Source organism: Acyrthosiphon pisum, chromosome A1 (assembly GCF_005508785.2).
Source record: "Acyrthosiphon pisum isolate AL4f chromosome A1, pea_aphid_22Mar2018_4r6ur, whole genome shotgun sequence".
Taxonomy (NCBI): Eukaryota; Metazoa; Arthropoda; class Insecta; order Hemiptera; family Aphididae; genus Acyrthosiphon; species Acyrthosiphon pisum.
In genome coordinates, this window is record NC_042494.1 from 33,596,374 (window position 1) to 33,612,912 (window position 16,539).

Consider the following 16,539-nt stretch of genomic DNA (forward strand, 5'->3'; position numbering starts at 1 on the left):
TCTGAAATCAACTAAATGTTGTTCTGGACTTACGAATTGAACTTTCAAGAATAATTCCAGAAATAAAAACAGTAATGAAGAAAACTATGGAAAGATTCCAATCTTCTCATTAAATCCATTTTTGAGATAATGAGAGATGGACATTAAATTCTAAACTCTGATAATATTTAGGTACATTAGTAACATTGTAATAATTATTACATATTAACAAAATAAAACTATAAAAACCGTCCTTGCTGTTGTTTATTTATTTTCTTATATAGATGGCACTTACTTTTTGTGAGTTAGGTTAGGTTAGGTTAGGTTCTGCAAAGATTCTGAGAGTTAAATAAGTTGGGAAACACTGCTCTAAAGTATAACATATTAACATACCTAACCTTAGTTCTTACATTTATTAAACCATTGCAACAAAGCTATTCAAATCCTAAGTGCAAGTTTCAGACAAATATGAAAAGTGCTGTTCAACTTAAATTATTTCAAACCCTTAACGCAACATGTCTATAACAAATATTTAATAAATATATCACATACATTACATTCATATATAATTAGTATATATTTATATATAGATACACTATTTACAAAATGTAAACCATGGTTGCTACTAATCGAGCTACCATTATGGTGCCCAGATATTATGTACTTAGCAATAAATTCAAAATATCTTTATGGGTTTTGTATAATAGTAGTATAGCACAAACCCATAACATTTAATTTGTAACTATTATACTAGATATTTGAAATGGAAATATGAACGCAATGATTTAGTCAAAACTAACTTTGTTTTTTTTTTTTTTTTTTAATAATAATTCAATCAAACACATTATAATAAATTATAAAGATAACGATGTCCAACCTTGTACGGAGACAATTTTATTATTATTAATATAAGTAGTAATTATTATTATTATTTTATAATATTTAGTAATAATTTTTTAAATATAAATGTCTATGACTAGAACAGAATTTGTTTACAAGGATTTTCTTTTTAAACATTTGTACAAAATAAACCTATAATATAATACTAAAAAAAAAAATAAATAAAAAAAACATAAATACATAAAAACAAAAATGGGTAAATAAATACCTAAACATACTTTTATGTAATTTTGCACTCATAAGAACCAACAACTTCAATGTGAAACAATATAATATGATCATTAGTTCCTCGCTCTATTTGTTTTTTAGGGAGAGGAAACAAGATTTGTACAAAATGGGAAAAAGTGATTATACTCATGGATTTTTTTTATTTTATTTTTTGTTAAACTCCAAAAAAATTGTATTTACACTTACATAAAAAGTGGGCTTCATGTTTAATTGTTTCTGTCAAGCCTTAATAACAATGTATTTTAATTTTATTTTTTTATTCTTAATTATTTTTAATGTAAACAATTTAAAAAAAATTGGTTTGAATAAAACATTGAATAAAAATCACTGTGCCGTAGTACAATTAGTTATAGTAATAATAATTATAATGTGTAAATTTTGTATTCACATTTACTGTCCTAAATTAAGTTTCGTATATAATTAAATTTAAGTGATTAAAAGCTAAACAAATCTATTCTACGCTTTTTTTTTTATATTTACACAGAAAACAAAATTTGTCTATATAATGTAATAGAATTTCAATGCTAGAATATTATGTCTATTTAATTAAATTTTTACAACAATTTTAATTTATTTTTGAATTATTATAATTAAATAATAATAGGCACTGAAGAATTTTCATTAAATACTCATGAGTCATAGCGGTTTAACGATATGCTGGTTTGATTATAATATTTGATTAATGTATTGACAGTAGAAAATTGTGCGCAAATTGTTTTAAGAATTTTTTATCAAGTCTGATTTTGTTCGTTAGTCAAAATTTAATTTGTTTACGTTTGGTCCTCACGTATATTATTTAAGTATATACTTATTTGAATTTAAAATTGTTAAAATTGTTAAGTAAACTACTGTGCAATATTAGGCATATGAATTGGTTTAGCATATACATGATTTTCTTATACCCATTTTCTCAATTGATACAAATTTGTTCTGATAAAAAAAAATTATAATATATAGATAATATTTAATATTGTTTATTTTATAAAATTATTGAAAAGAAAACTTTATATAACATTATACCTATTCTTTTTTAAATATAATATCCGAATATATTTTTAAGCTAATTTTAAAATTGGTTCAAAACTTAAAATAAAATAAAAAGGATAGGTAACACGTTTATGGTACATTTTTTTTTAGGTAATATGTGTGCGTATGTGTATTTTCATATTGTACGATGCATCGCCTTAAATTAACATGAACACCGAAACTGGCCATTTTGGAAATGTGTGCATTGAATTTCATGTACTTAAAATCAAACCTGTAAACATAAAAATTGTTAAGGTATGCTAATTGAAACAACTAAAATAATGTTTAATTTATTATTAATTAGTATATTATTATATTATATATATATAATAAAATTGACTCAGTGATAGTTTTTATAAACAAGTAATGATTATTATAGATTTATGAATTTATAGTATAATACAACTTGATTTAAAATTAAAACTATTTCGTGACTTAATTTAAAAACATAAATAGGTACCTGAATAATGAATAAAAAAATTTAAATATTTAAAAACTAATTTGTATTAATTGAAAACAAATTGGTTGTATTAAATAATGTTGAGTAACTTAAAAAATGAATTTGATATACACTACAAAGCAATATATCAAATGCCAACAATACTTGTTCTTTTATTTTTAGTTTTTAAATTAATTTAATGTACTAACTTAAATATCATTATTTCAGTAAGTTCTGTTAAGTATGTTTTACTGACATAAAAATTATTATTTGTAAACCCTTTTATTTTAATAATTATAATATAAGACTAGAAATTATGAAAGTTGAATTTAACTATAAGAAATTTGGTTATAAAATTTATAAACAATGGCTTTAAAAATTGTTATAAAAAAATAATATTTTAGATAACATTAAATACACAGACAACCGAATATCGCAATAGGAGGAATACTAGGGAAATATCTAATAAATGTTCATATATGTTCGATTCAGACATAGCGTATTTTAAAAGAAATGTACTAATCAAACAGAGAGTACAGTCTACAGTCACAGGTACTATATTTGATAATAATTACAATAAAGCAATATTTTATCGCGAATGTATGATTGAAGGTTTTAATAATGGAATTTAAACGTGTATTGTCAGAATAAAGACACATAGTTTTATACTCAGTACGTTTCAGGGGTTGATTTCTTAAATTTAAAAAAATAAAAAGTTCTCTTTATATTTGTGTGTGTTTGCGCGTTCGAGACAAATTGCTTGATGATCTGGGTAGATAACAACAATTAAACGACTGTGGCCATGACGGATATACGTATTATTATAATAATAATAGATGATTAATCGGTTAAATCGGTGCTCCAATAATAATGTATATTGCAAGGTGCTGTGGTGATAATACTCGAGGACCGCGGTGGCAAAGAATCTTTAGGTTTTCGGATTAGATCGGATGCGACGGATACGTCGCCAAGCAGCGATGTGAGGTAGGTAAGATAAAAGCGAAATAGTTAACGCGGTAACAAAGGCCGCCATAATAACCAGTTGACGGACCTTTAACGCGTGTAAACTGCTTGTACGGCGCCGCAGTGTGATCTAATACAGTCCGCATCCTCTTAAGTTGTTGGCGATGATGACGTCTGTGACTGCGTCGAACACAAACTGTATGTTGTTGGTATCCGTCGCACACGTCATGTGACAGTAGATCTCTTTGGTGGTCGATTTGTTCTTTGCCTCGAACTGCGCCTGAATATAGGCGGCGGCTTCTCCGTACTCTTGGGCACCTGCAGGACCAGACGGAAAATTGCAATCAATAAATTTGGCGATAAGACGGTTATAATAATATTATAATAATATTAGGTCACACCCGCAGACATTTTGTCAAGAGGTGGTGGCAGAGCAGGATGCAGGATGTGGCTAGGGTTGGTTAAAGGAGGCAAAGGCAATTTTAAAACAATATTATTATTTGGTATAAATTACATTTTCTGCATAGATCAAATATACATTTTAAACACAATTTTGGAAGAAAATGATCGTTCACTATAACTTAAAACTTTTAATAATATTCAAGTCATTTTTAAATACAAACGAATGATATCGAAGTCTACGACTCTGACTACGTGTTATTCTCTATCACATATTATCACGCCAATAAAAGTTAAAAACGTAAAATTAAATATTGAAAACGCTGCAGGAAAATAAAATCTATTCTCGAGGTAGTGCTTATATATATATAGCGCACGCATAGTCGTTTCAAAAAACTATAAGAATATTTTTTCGAATTCACTGAAGCCGATGATGGTGTCTATTTGTATAATTGACCAGGAAAAAAAATTGGTAAATATTATGCTGATTGTATCAAAAGATCGTAATGGAAATTTTTTTTTTTATCGATACTTAGCTGTCAACAATCAACGATGACCGGTGTCATTAATATTGCAATTTAAAAATAGTATTGATTGTACTGGATAACTAAGATACAATTATAATACAAGTTTACATAGTTTAACGTACCTGCGTATTCCGGGAAACATATTGTGAGCGGCGATTTCTTGATTTTCTCTTCGAACAAATCCTTTTTGTTCAGGAACAATATGATGGACGTGTCAGTGAACCATTTATTGTTGCAGATTGAATCAAAAAGCTTTAAACTCTCTTGCATTCGGTTCTAAAAAAATATTAAAGGTTTATTAAGCTTAGAACAATGTCAACTGCTATGATATTAAAATCATTAGGTGCTATATGGGTATGTAATTCTGTCCCGAGTATTTAAAATGGATATCCTATTACTGTTTCCCTCTATTTGATTATTATTTATAGTACGTAGAAATACATTGTTTTAACCCATCAAAGTCATGTATCAAATTACAAAATATGGTCTGTCTGTTGCATAAAGCCGTTAAAGTGTCAAACGCCTAATTGGTTTTCAGCTGAATCACAACATTTGTTCTTTTATTTAGTCAACGTTCATCCGAAATACATCTACATATTTTACCAGGATACTACGAATGTAGATACAGTACCTTTACCTAACTGGTTAACTGTTTAAACCTAGTAAAATGTAACTATATGCAATACAGATACGTATAGTAATGATGAAATTGCATTGCACCTTAAAAACACCCAACTCATTCTCCGACACTTTTTTCCAAGAAAATGGAGCTCCATAAGGTTCTACCATTTCCGTAACTATTTTTCGACGATATTTCTGAAGAAATAACACCCCCAAACACCCCCCATACGACTTCACTATTCTTTGCCGCAATACAAACATGAATTTTATTCAACATATACTACAAGATTCCACGAACAAACTCATGCCTTGGTCAACAACATCCGGCTTCTTCTTTTCTTTTAATGGTATTAAATTTGAATTCAATGACATAATTGTATAAGAAAAACAATTCTGAGCGGAGACGGTATGTCAGTCTAGGTATAAGACATATTATATACTTATATCTATGGTATTAAAAAAAAAATTGAATTATAATAGGTACCTATAATAAATTCCAAATTAATCATATCACAGTATTCATTAAGTACAACAAACCATGATACTATCATAGATATATAATAGTATACTTTAGAAGTTTCAAGTACCCACGAATAATGTTATACAATCACAAGTCACAACAAAATAACTAAAATAGTTATTCTAGGTTTTTTGATATGTAATTTCATCCAAATTTGAACTTAAAATGACTATAAAAATAAACTGTGCTTATGTATTTTTAGATTTTTTGGTAACAGAATTAACTACTTACTTGGAATCTTGTTTTACATTTTCAATCCTTATATATAAAAGTTTAACATTTTATAAATTTTTAACTACAAAATAATTATTCAAATTTTGTCAAAATTCGATCTTTAAATGCTTATAAAAAAAAATTGTGCCAATGTATTTTTAATATTTTTCAACTGCTATTCTAACAATATATCAGGAGCATTGTATTAAATGTTTACACTTTTTGGGCCAACAGATAAAACTTAATTAATATTCATAGAAAAAAAAAAAATTGAAATATGAAATTGTCTGTAACAAAAAACAGCAAAAAACAAGTCAAAATATTTTGAAAATTTATCATGTATAGAAAATGGAAATATAAACAACCAGTGAAAATCTCATGTATCTACGGTCATTTGTTTTAAAGTTACATAAAAAACCAAAGTAGATTTTGCGTAAAAATTCCCGCGTTTCCTTAATTTTTCTTTTGTTTTTCACGTCACTTTTGACGCCCCAAAGTACCAACTAGATTCACTTTCCTATCAAAAAAGATACTGTTGAAGAAAATCCAAGCATTTTTACGGTCCTAAACGGTGATGACAGACACAAAAATAAAAATAAAACACACACCATAGTAAAATCAATACATTCATCGCTCCGCTCAGAATCTAAAAGACAAGAAATAAAATTCATATTAACATTTGAAACCATGTTATTGAAAATCATCCTAAAGTTAAAGTACTAGGTGTCATTCTAAATTTAAAGAACTCTACTTCTTCAAGACTCAACATTATTAACTCTCGCTCACACCTCACGGGGAGCCCAATCTCGAACCTTTCTCAAAATACACAAGGTTTTTATAATCAAAACTTGATTACGCTGAACCAATATTTTAAACAGCCAATCCTACCCCATTTAAAAATACTAAAGCCAATTCACAATACGGGAACCCGACTCTCTATAGGTGCCTTTCGTTCTAGCCCCATCAAAAGTATCTTAAATATTGCAAGAATTCCTTCCATTTCCGTACTACGAGAATAGAAAATGTTTAAATTATCCTCTACCTTTATTATCCTTCAAAATCATTACACCCCTTCTAACATCGTCAGGAAAATTCAAAACACTTATATCATAACACAAAAATCTGGCAAAAATATTACATATACTTGGATCCCTGCCCACTGCAATATAGATACAAACAAGCAGATACAGCCGCTAAACTAGTTCATTCATCCCCAGATGCTCTCATCTCCCTTATCTTCTCCTACAACGATTTAAAAAGAATAAATTAAGATGGTACATTACAGCAGTGTGAAATGGAATGGAATGAACTGTCCACCAAGTTAAACAAAATCAAAAAGTCTGTTCAACCTTTCTCTTCCCTGACAACACCACAAGAAAACACGAGACTGCCATCAACCATCTTAGGATAGGACACGCCCACAACACTCACTCGCTTTTAATGAAGAAAGAAGACCCCCTCCCATATTTGTTCATGTTGTGGGGGGTCTCCATTACAGTAAAATATAAGAACACAATTTCAAATATCCGATCATCTAGATAAAATACTCAACCCTGAACCTATCAACGACTCCAAGCTCATCCAGTTCCTATCAGAAAGTCACCTTATAAATAAATTTAAAATTTTATTCAATATTTAAATGTATTGATTATTTATTATCTGTTATTACTTATTATCATTAATTAAGTAATTATGTAATTTATAAATTATATTTACAATGTAATGGTACGTCTAATGGCCACAGACAGTTTGCTTATTAAAAATGAAAAGTTAAATTTTAATTTCGTTATTAATTATTGTATAATATATAAAATAATGTAATTATTAAACCGCCAAATTTTAACTTTTCAGTCGTAATTATCAAGTTGTACGTGTAACAACCTATTATTTGTATACACTTTAAAGTTAAATTAAAGTAAAATATGTAACGTAATACAAATAAAAGTAAAACCCTGAATTGTTAAAAATAAATAAAAATCTTATATATTACAATATGATTTAAAATCACGATATTAACGCTGGAATTGTGGTCAAATAAAATAGTGTAAAAACAATAGTATTATAATATTCTATACTAAAATAATAGGTACCTAATAGGAGTTTTTGGTACATTCATAGGTACCTTGGTCTTGGTTTCATTAGGTCAACATTAAAATCATTTTTTAAATTAGGATAAAACAAAGCAATTTTTTTCGATAACTTAAAGAACAAAATGCACAATGCAAAATAAAACCAAATAGTTATTTAATTGTATGCTTCGGTAACTATAACAATAAATGTATCATATTATTTCTAAACCCTGCCAAATTAGCTTATAAGGAACTCTCCAATCATGTTTGTATAACATATCGTCTAAATTTAATGAATAATAATGTTGATTTTAAAATTGTCAAAAACGCAAGGGTCTTCTGTACTATCAAACTTGCTTACAAGCAACAATATTATAATGTCCACGTACTTCAAAAACAATATAACGTAATTATTACGATACACAGATGAACGATTTGAAAGTTGTAAATGATTTAAAAACTCACATCGTTGAATTATTGATTTTCGTGTACTAACGTAGTACAAACTTGTCGCATAATATAAGTCAAATAAATAATATATTTTGATCGATAAAGCTTTGTTGTCCAAACAACATTCATTTACCTACTCGTTTTCTTTTGACCGCATCGGACAAAGTAAAAATTACTTATGACAAGCTTTTACGTTTCCAACAGTCGAGTGTGAGATAAGATTTGATTACAATTACAAACTATTTACGCGGTTTTTGAACAAAACCATACATCCTGCCATTAACGTAGCTTGACCAAAAATAGTCGATTCTATATTGGCCAACCGTAATAGCACAATATTCAAGGTTTACAAATATACAATTGTTTACGGTAGATGCTCTAACTAAAATTCTAAAATACTACTTTATACTATTTTTTTCCTGATCGGAATCGGTAATAAGGATTTTATTGACACAGAAACATGGAACTCAAAAAGCAGAAATAACTAATATTTGAATTATATGTTTTTAAAATTCAAAATGAACAAACAATATATTAATATACACTCAAAAGTCAAAATTGTGTTCAAATTTTTAAATAATAATAGACTAACTAATTTAAATTTCATAATATTATGTTTGAGGTCTTAAAACTTGTGTAGGTACCTTATATTATTTAATGAATTATAAAATGTGTGGCAAAAAATATTGAAATTAAAAAAGGCTAATCGCTATAACAGTATTTAAGTTTATGCAATAGTCCAGGTTTATAGTTTTATTTTTATTTTAATTCATTAAAAATGTCAGCATTAGCATATTGTCATGAACGTGTTAAATTAAAATAAGCAATCTACATTCTACGCACGAGCTATTAAAATGCTTTAATACCTACTTGTTGATACGCTATTTTGGACAAAAATCCATTATAACATTTTTTAATTTATAAAGAACTTTGTTGTAATATAATATTTGGAGAAGCTCCAACAGTTGAAATAATATTCTTTTTAATGGTGATTATGTGAGCCGCTTAGGATGTCATTTTTGACAGTTAAAGCGGTGCACAGCGCCCTGCCCCATCATTTTATTTACTTGTGTTTATAGGTCAGTACTTAAACTTATATTGTTGTTGTTATATCTTATAGAAAGATATACAAGGTACATGAAGTTGGTATTTTTATCCATTAAATATTTTATTAGTTATATATTTTCGTTATTGCTATGGATATTGTAAAATAAATCAAATTATTTTTTCAATCGGAAGATTTGATGTTAAGTCATGTGATTTATAATCAGTAACAATTTTTATTAAATATTAATATAATTTGAATCAAATTCTATGTAGAAAGTAAAATAATTATTGTTATATTCAAACAGAGTATTTATACAGATTATATTCAATGGCGTACCTATAATATTACACTTGGAGGATTTATTCGTTTGGTGTTATTTTTTAAATTTATAACTTAAAAATGTATATTATCACGATTTATTTATAATTAACGGGGATTTTTAAATTCAAGTATTTTGAGATGCTCAATACTATATTAGTTTTCCATGATTCTAATTCATAATTACTACAATTTTGTTATTCACGGAAATATTTGAACACGATATTTATTCAGTGATACATTATACATGCCTATTAGATACCTACTAATTAACTTCTAGTAAAATACATAAATTTAAATTTAATTATAGCGAAATAAATATATTAGAATTTACTACCTAGATACTTTACTACCCCGTGGTCCATCAAAAAATTGTATTTTTTACTTATGTTACCGAGTTATATTGTTTAGTATATATATTTTTATTGGGTGTTTCATTTTAAATAATCTTAATAAATCATATCTATCTATCTATTTATATGGCTGACTATAATTTTAAGAAAATAATTTTTTGTTTTCATTTATTAACCATCACATATTTTCTGGTTAATTTTGGGAAGTAATATTGTATAAATTAAAAATAGTAACTTAAAAAAATGTTTAAAAAAGGAAATAAATATATTATGATAGATATAATTCAAAAACATTATACTATACATTTAATGACTGTAATTTCAGTTTATTATTTCATTTTTATTCTGAACGCAAAATTATACATAATACACATATAAGTACCTACTTTGTTTTAATAATAATTTGTTTTATCAAATTCAATGTGATATCGTATTATAAGATGAATTATTAGAGTTGGTTTAAAAAAACATTATTTACCATAATTTTGCTATTAATCTACATAATTATTTGTGTACAAGTATATTAAATACTAGGTATATAAGTATTCGAGTTAAGCAGTATATAGTAGTTATGTATTTATAGTTCAAAGGTTGACCGTTTGTGTAGGGACGGTGTGGGTATCAGAGAGAGTTTGTATCGATCGGAGTAGTGTTGCCTTGACGACGAGCAGCGCCAGTGTCGGAGATAAGATCTTCATGTATATATAATAGATGTACATACATAATATGTATATATATATATATATATGTATAATAATATATTTATGTGTACGCGCACTCCGCACACATAAACAAAATTTCATGCATATACAATATCTGGGCGACTGGGCACATGACGTATACGGAGATTCCGGTGTAGGTGGTACATCGTTATTATATAATGGTTTTTAGTAATGTGTAATTAGTCGCGAGTGATGTATACACCGAAAAACTAGATTATGTATTTATTTATTTATGGTTTTAATTTCGAAATGGAAACCAATAAGTAATATAGTAGAGTATACATTTTAAGATAAAAAGAAAAAGTTCGTAAACGTTTCGTGGTAATGGCATGAGTTATAAAAAGCAAATTATATCTACAAGTTTTTACGAAATCCAAGAAACTGATTTGGATATCAGATCTTATTTCTCCTTGGAACATCATACGTTGAGTTTAACAAATTTATATTTCATCTGATGGATAGTCTGTTATCATTCAAGGCACTTCACTTTTATTTTGTACAGACTTTTCAAACATTTATACGATTGTAAATGACACCGAGAAACCTCAATAAATATCTTGCCGAGTCCAATCAAAATACATAAATTGTGTAAAATGTAAATGCACAATGATTAGAATTGTGTTCATATAGTATCTCAAATCACTAAAACAAAATACTCAGTTCGTTATTAACTGCATTTAATATAAGTAATTTCTATATACAAGATGCTACTTTAAATATCCGTAATTTAATAGATATGCCAATAGATTATTATTATTCTGGATTTAAGGAAAATCTTAAATCAAAGGTAATGTATACAATGAGGCAATGAGAAGACGGATATTTAAGTACCTAATATTGACATCAGGTGGGATAGACTGAGCAGTCATCCACAACTTCAACGGTTAAAATTTTAATTGGCCTAAAATGTCTTTTGGTAGACTACGATGAATGCAACTAACGACCAGGGGGCCAAAGTTTAATTAGTGCCAATGTGACCATCACATGATTACTATTATGGATGTGACAATTTATTAATGATCTCGATTATGTTTGTGTGCATGTGTATCATTGTCTCTATTTTATTTTTTCCATCAGTCTGAATCAATATAAATAGAAAATAGTATAATATAACATTTTAGAAATTGAGTATTTACCGTTGTTTCGTCTTCATGGAGCACTTGATCGTACTCTGACATGGCAACACAAAATATGATCGCCGTGACATCTTCGAAGCAATGAATCCACTTTTTCCTTTCTGATCGCTGACCACCAACGTCAAACAATCTGTGATAATATGAAATATAAATTAATATTTTAAGTAGTCAAAATACTGAATATTATCAAAAATGTATACTCACTTGAAATTAAGATTTTTAAATGAAAAATGCACTTCTACAATACCAGTGGTTTTTACTCTGGTACGCAATATATCCTGTTCTGTGGGCTGGTAATCTTTGGACCCTAACCTATCCAGATCGTCCAGAAAACTAAACAAAAATTACAGTTATTACTACATGTGGAGTATGAACATACAAATAGTTAATAATTATAAATATAATATTTATAAATAAGTTATGAACTTGAAACTAATATTAAATTAACTAAATACATTTTAGTATATTGGAATTGTACCACGTAATCATATTAATTTTGGAACATAGAGTCCAATAATTAAAGGAATTATTTTACTTCGTAAATATAACATTAATTTAATAATTTTTATAATTTTAACAACTATAAGAAACATATCAACACTATTTTTATCCTGGTCTTAGATGCCTATTGCTATGTTAATTATTATTATAGGCTTAGATCATATTATACTATGCTGACTTCAAATATTTAACCAGTAGCTCTATCCATAGTACATGATCTAAGATTATACGTAATTCTTATTTGTGATAAGTGTATTTTTTATTTTGAAACTATAATTTCGTTTGGACTGTTAAAGCGTCATTATTTATTACGTAATATAATCAATTTTAATAAAAGTTGTGAAGAAAAATTAACAGATATTCGATTCAGAATTGAGAATTCCTAAACATATAAAGTAAAAAAAAATACTTGTTAATTATTATAATATATTACGAATTACTTTCGTTTAATATAAATAAATTAGGTATAATATATAAATCCTATCGTGTAAATATATTTAGAAGGTATCTGGGTTTTCGATTGTGAAATTGTCAACGGACACTGTGATCACATGTGATTAGAACACATCAGCGTTTTCAATATTATGCGTGTCTAAATTGAATAATAAACATAATTATTGTATTAAATGTACATCCAAATAGTTTATAATAGGCATATCAATTTATTTGATTAGGTATATTTTATCAACTGTTAGTTATCAATTTTTATATAACTAATATTATTTACTACTTTTTAAACAAAGTACAATAATTTTATATTTTTTTTTTAAATAAATAATTTTAAATAATTGACCGCAGTGTAATATACACGCGTGTATTAAAAACAATAAATATTATAAAGAACAGTGTTGATGCCCATGATTAAGTTGATTTAAAATATTACAATGAATACCGTTACTTAGTAAATTTTTCTATGAAAAAATAATACATTTTTTACGGAGTTCATTATAATGTGGTTTATGCAAGTGTATTTTTAAAATTACGTAAAAATAGATGTTATCTGAAACAGGTAAGTACGGTAATGGTTTTTTTTCGTTCGTGCACCTATTCCGTTTCCCCGGTTGCAGGGCGGCGGTGGTGGTGGTATCGATCCAGTGACGTCATCGAGGACCACGCCCGACTAGCAACTAAACTAACCGTGCACCCCTATATTCAATATTGAGCTCAAACAGAATGGCAGCTGCTGCGCTGCGGCCCCTCGGAAGAATCACGTCAACGTTTTTCGAAAGTAAACAAATGAAATCTGAAATCCTCCTCAGCTTTCTAAAGAAATGGTAAACGACGCCAAATACTATAATAATAGTTCCATTAATTTGGATCGAGTCTAAAAATTAGAAGTCTGCGAACATACATGATGAAAATGTAAACTGTATATATGCATGAAAACCCAATGGAGATCCACCGTAATTAGTATAATAATTCACTGGAAGATAAATATTTAAAGTTCAATATTATACACGTGATTAACATATTTTAAATAAAATGCAAACTATTTCTATTTAGACTTTATACATTCGTTAATCAATTTTGAAATAGTCTATAACGCAGAACGTTCCATACTACCTATAAAAATGAATAATGATTAATGAATGTATACATTATTTCTATTGTTTTTTTTTTATTTATACCTACAATTATGCATAGTACTATATATTCGCATTCAAACGATTTATCAAATGGGTGAATATTGTGGTGTCTTAGTTTAGAACGAATACAAATTAAATCGTTAAATTGTTTCTGTTATGTTTCTAAATGAGGTAAGAATATCAACTGATTTATTACAAAATACTTATAGTACGGTAGAAAATAAGAAATATTTTTAACTTTATTTAGTACAACACGTGGGAAAGTAAATTAAATATAAACTTGGTGTGAAAACTATTTACAATATCCAGAACATTGATATTTTGTGTATACAAATGCAACAATAGATTAAGAAACTAATTCACAATTAAAAAATTCCTTGATTAAATGTTTCGAATTTATAAAATATTAAATTCTATAACACTGTTTTGATCTCAAATATAATGACAGTCTTAAACTTAAATGTTAATAAATATTATTTTTGTATAGAAACTTATAAGTTATAACATATCTATCAATTATTTCAAAATATTTAACAACAGTATTATGTATTTATAATACTAAATAGTTTGACAGATTCATATAGCTTCGATAACTATTAAAAAGTTGATATCAACATTCAACATACATAACACAGCTAATTAAGCGCCACTGACTTGCCCTTTGGCTTGGACACGTACGAATTTGTCCGAGCTGTCACACAAAGATGGTTCCTTGGTATGATTTTATCATAAATGTATTTAATAAAAATATATATATTTAATTTAAATAAATAAGTATAAAAATATAACTTGATGAATATTGAAAAAATTATAATCATAATGCATTTTAATATATTAATTATATCTAAATGTTTTGAATGTTTTCATTTTTTTTGAAAATTGTGAGCTCTAAAGATCGATCTTAAAATAATAGCGTTAATTATAAATATTATATTATTATCAGTATTTTTAATCAATGGTAATAATACCAACTACCTGTGGTATTTAATAATAATATATAAATTTACTATTTAGCAGAATCGTTGAGCTGATATTCATTTGACCGAGAAAAGCACATTTGCACGCCAGGATCGGCCCACAGTCTCTTCATAGCAGTCAGCAATTCTTCCGAAAATGGTTCAGTATCTTCCATCCTTTGAATTACATCCAACACCATTTTCGCATCAGTCTGTCAATAAATAGAAAAAAATTAATGAATATTTATGAATTACACAATTTTATTATATAAAAATTAACGTATACATGTATATATATTATTAATATGATCAGTGTACACTCATTCTACCTGGTAATTTAATCTAATTGTGGTTTTGTATCATGGCACTTGACGCTTGCCTATTCTTTGTCTATAATTCAATGGCCTGGTGCTATACATTTTAGAGGTTTCTGCCATTACAAAGGAAAAAGGCGATCTTTCTCAGTAAGTAAATTCCTAAGTTATATGTAAGTCGGAATTTGAATGTTGTGAGGGTTTTTAGATTTGTTTTATAATGATATGTGTTATTTAACTTGTTTTAAGGTCAACACTCTTTAAGGAAGTAAAAAAAAAAAAAACTCAAAACGTCTCATGTAGCTCCTAGATTTAGAATTCAAATTAAATGTAAATTGTACCAACTATAATTTTTTTTAAAAAAATGTTTAGTAGTTGCGTTGATATAATCTTGAAAATTAGCAGGCAGCAAAAAGATGTTAATGAAATAGTGTAATAAGTGTGATTTTAGATATTTTATCGTAATTCAAAAAACATTAACTATATAGGGACTTGAAACTTCACCATTGCGTACATAGTACATTATTATTTCTATACACAATGGAATTTTCAAATTATTTAGATTCCTTTTGAGAAATTCATACTACACACCTATTCACAAGTTCTGCGGTACGTTGGTATTGACTTAAGTTAATAACAGCTAGTACCTAATATTATAATATAATATGTATATGTAATTTCTTTTAGGCCAAAATTAGTATAACCTACGTATCATTAATATAATATATATATATATATTTAATATATATATATTTTTTGTAAAATAAATGGCAGTATTAAATATTTCAGTAATTAACTCATTTAAATACTTTTTTAAAGATATACCTACTAAAATAACATTGGTTAACTTAAAGTCCACTTATACTAAATAATGATGACTGATGACAAACCGACAACATACTAACATGATAATATAATAAAAATATGTAAAAAAATACTAACCAACATTTTAACTTAGTCTTATTAATTTTTCTATAAAATGATGACGTATCTACAGAGAAAATTGATGATAACAATGTCAAATTTTTAGATTTTAGATTTAAGATTGCCGACTTTGTTGGCGGCGAAGCGATAATTTTATACGACGTGGTGATGACATAGTAAGTAGTAAGTACAAAATAGTCATCTAATATAAATACCTAATACAATAAATGAAGATATATACTCATCATACCTATAATTCTATAAACATGAATTAGTAAAAATTAGTTTCAAAACTAGAAGTCCAAGAATCACAGCTAATACCTACTTTCAGGTTTTAAAATTTGATC

The 16,539-nt window shown here is 27.1% G+C and overlaps 1 protein-coding gene across 4 annotated transcripts in view; it reads right to left on the reverse strand.

Annotated features, from left to right (window-relative positions):
- Nucleotides 1-763: 763 nt before the first annotated feature.
- The window catches only part of Gnao1 (guanine nucleotide binding protein (G protein), alpha activating activity polypeptide O), a 40,800-nt gene continuing 25,024 nt past the window's right edge, over nucleotides 764-16,539 (reverse strand). For 3 of the 4 annotated variants that reach the window (XM_008184672.3, XM_008184671.3, XM_029486132.1), the window contains exons 4-9: nucleotides 15,006-15,166; nucleotides 12,116-12,244; nucleotides 11,912-12,041; nucleotides 4,584-4,737; nucleotides 3,624-3,853; nucleotides 780-2,365 (exon numbers count right to left, since the gene is read on the reverse strand). In XM_008184672.3, the coding sequence (XP_008182894.1) occupies nucleotides 3,666-3,853; nucleotides 4,584-4,737; nucleotides 11,912-12,041; nucleotides 12,116-12,244; nucleotides 15,006-15,166 (762 nt within the window). In that variant the 3' untranslated portion in view covers nucleotides 780-2,365; nucleotides 3,624-3,665. Of the gene's footprint in view, nucleotides 3,854-4,583; nucleotides 4,738-11,911; nucleotides 12,042-12,115; nucleotides 12,245-15,005; nucleotides 15,167-16,539 lie in introns of all 4 variants that reach the window. The other variant, NM_001135722.2, reaches the window with a different exon arrangement.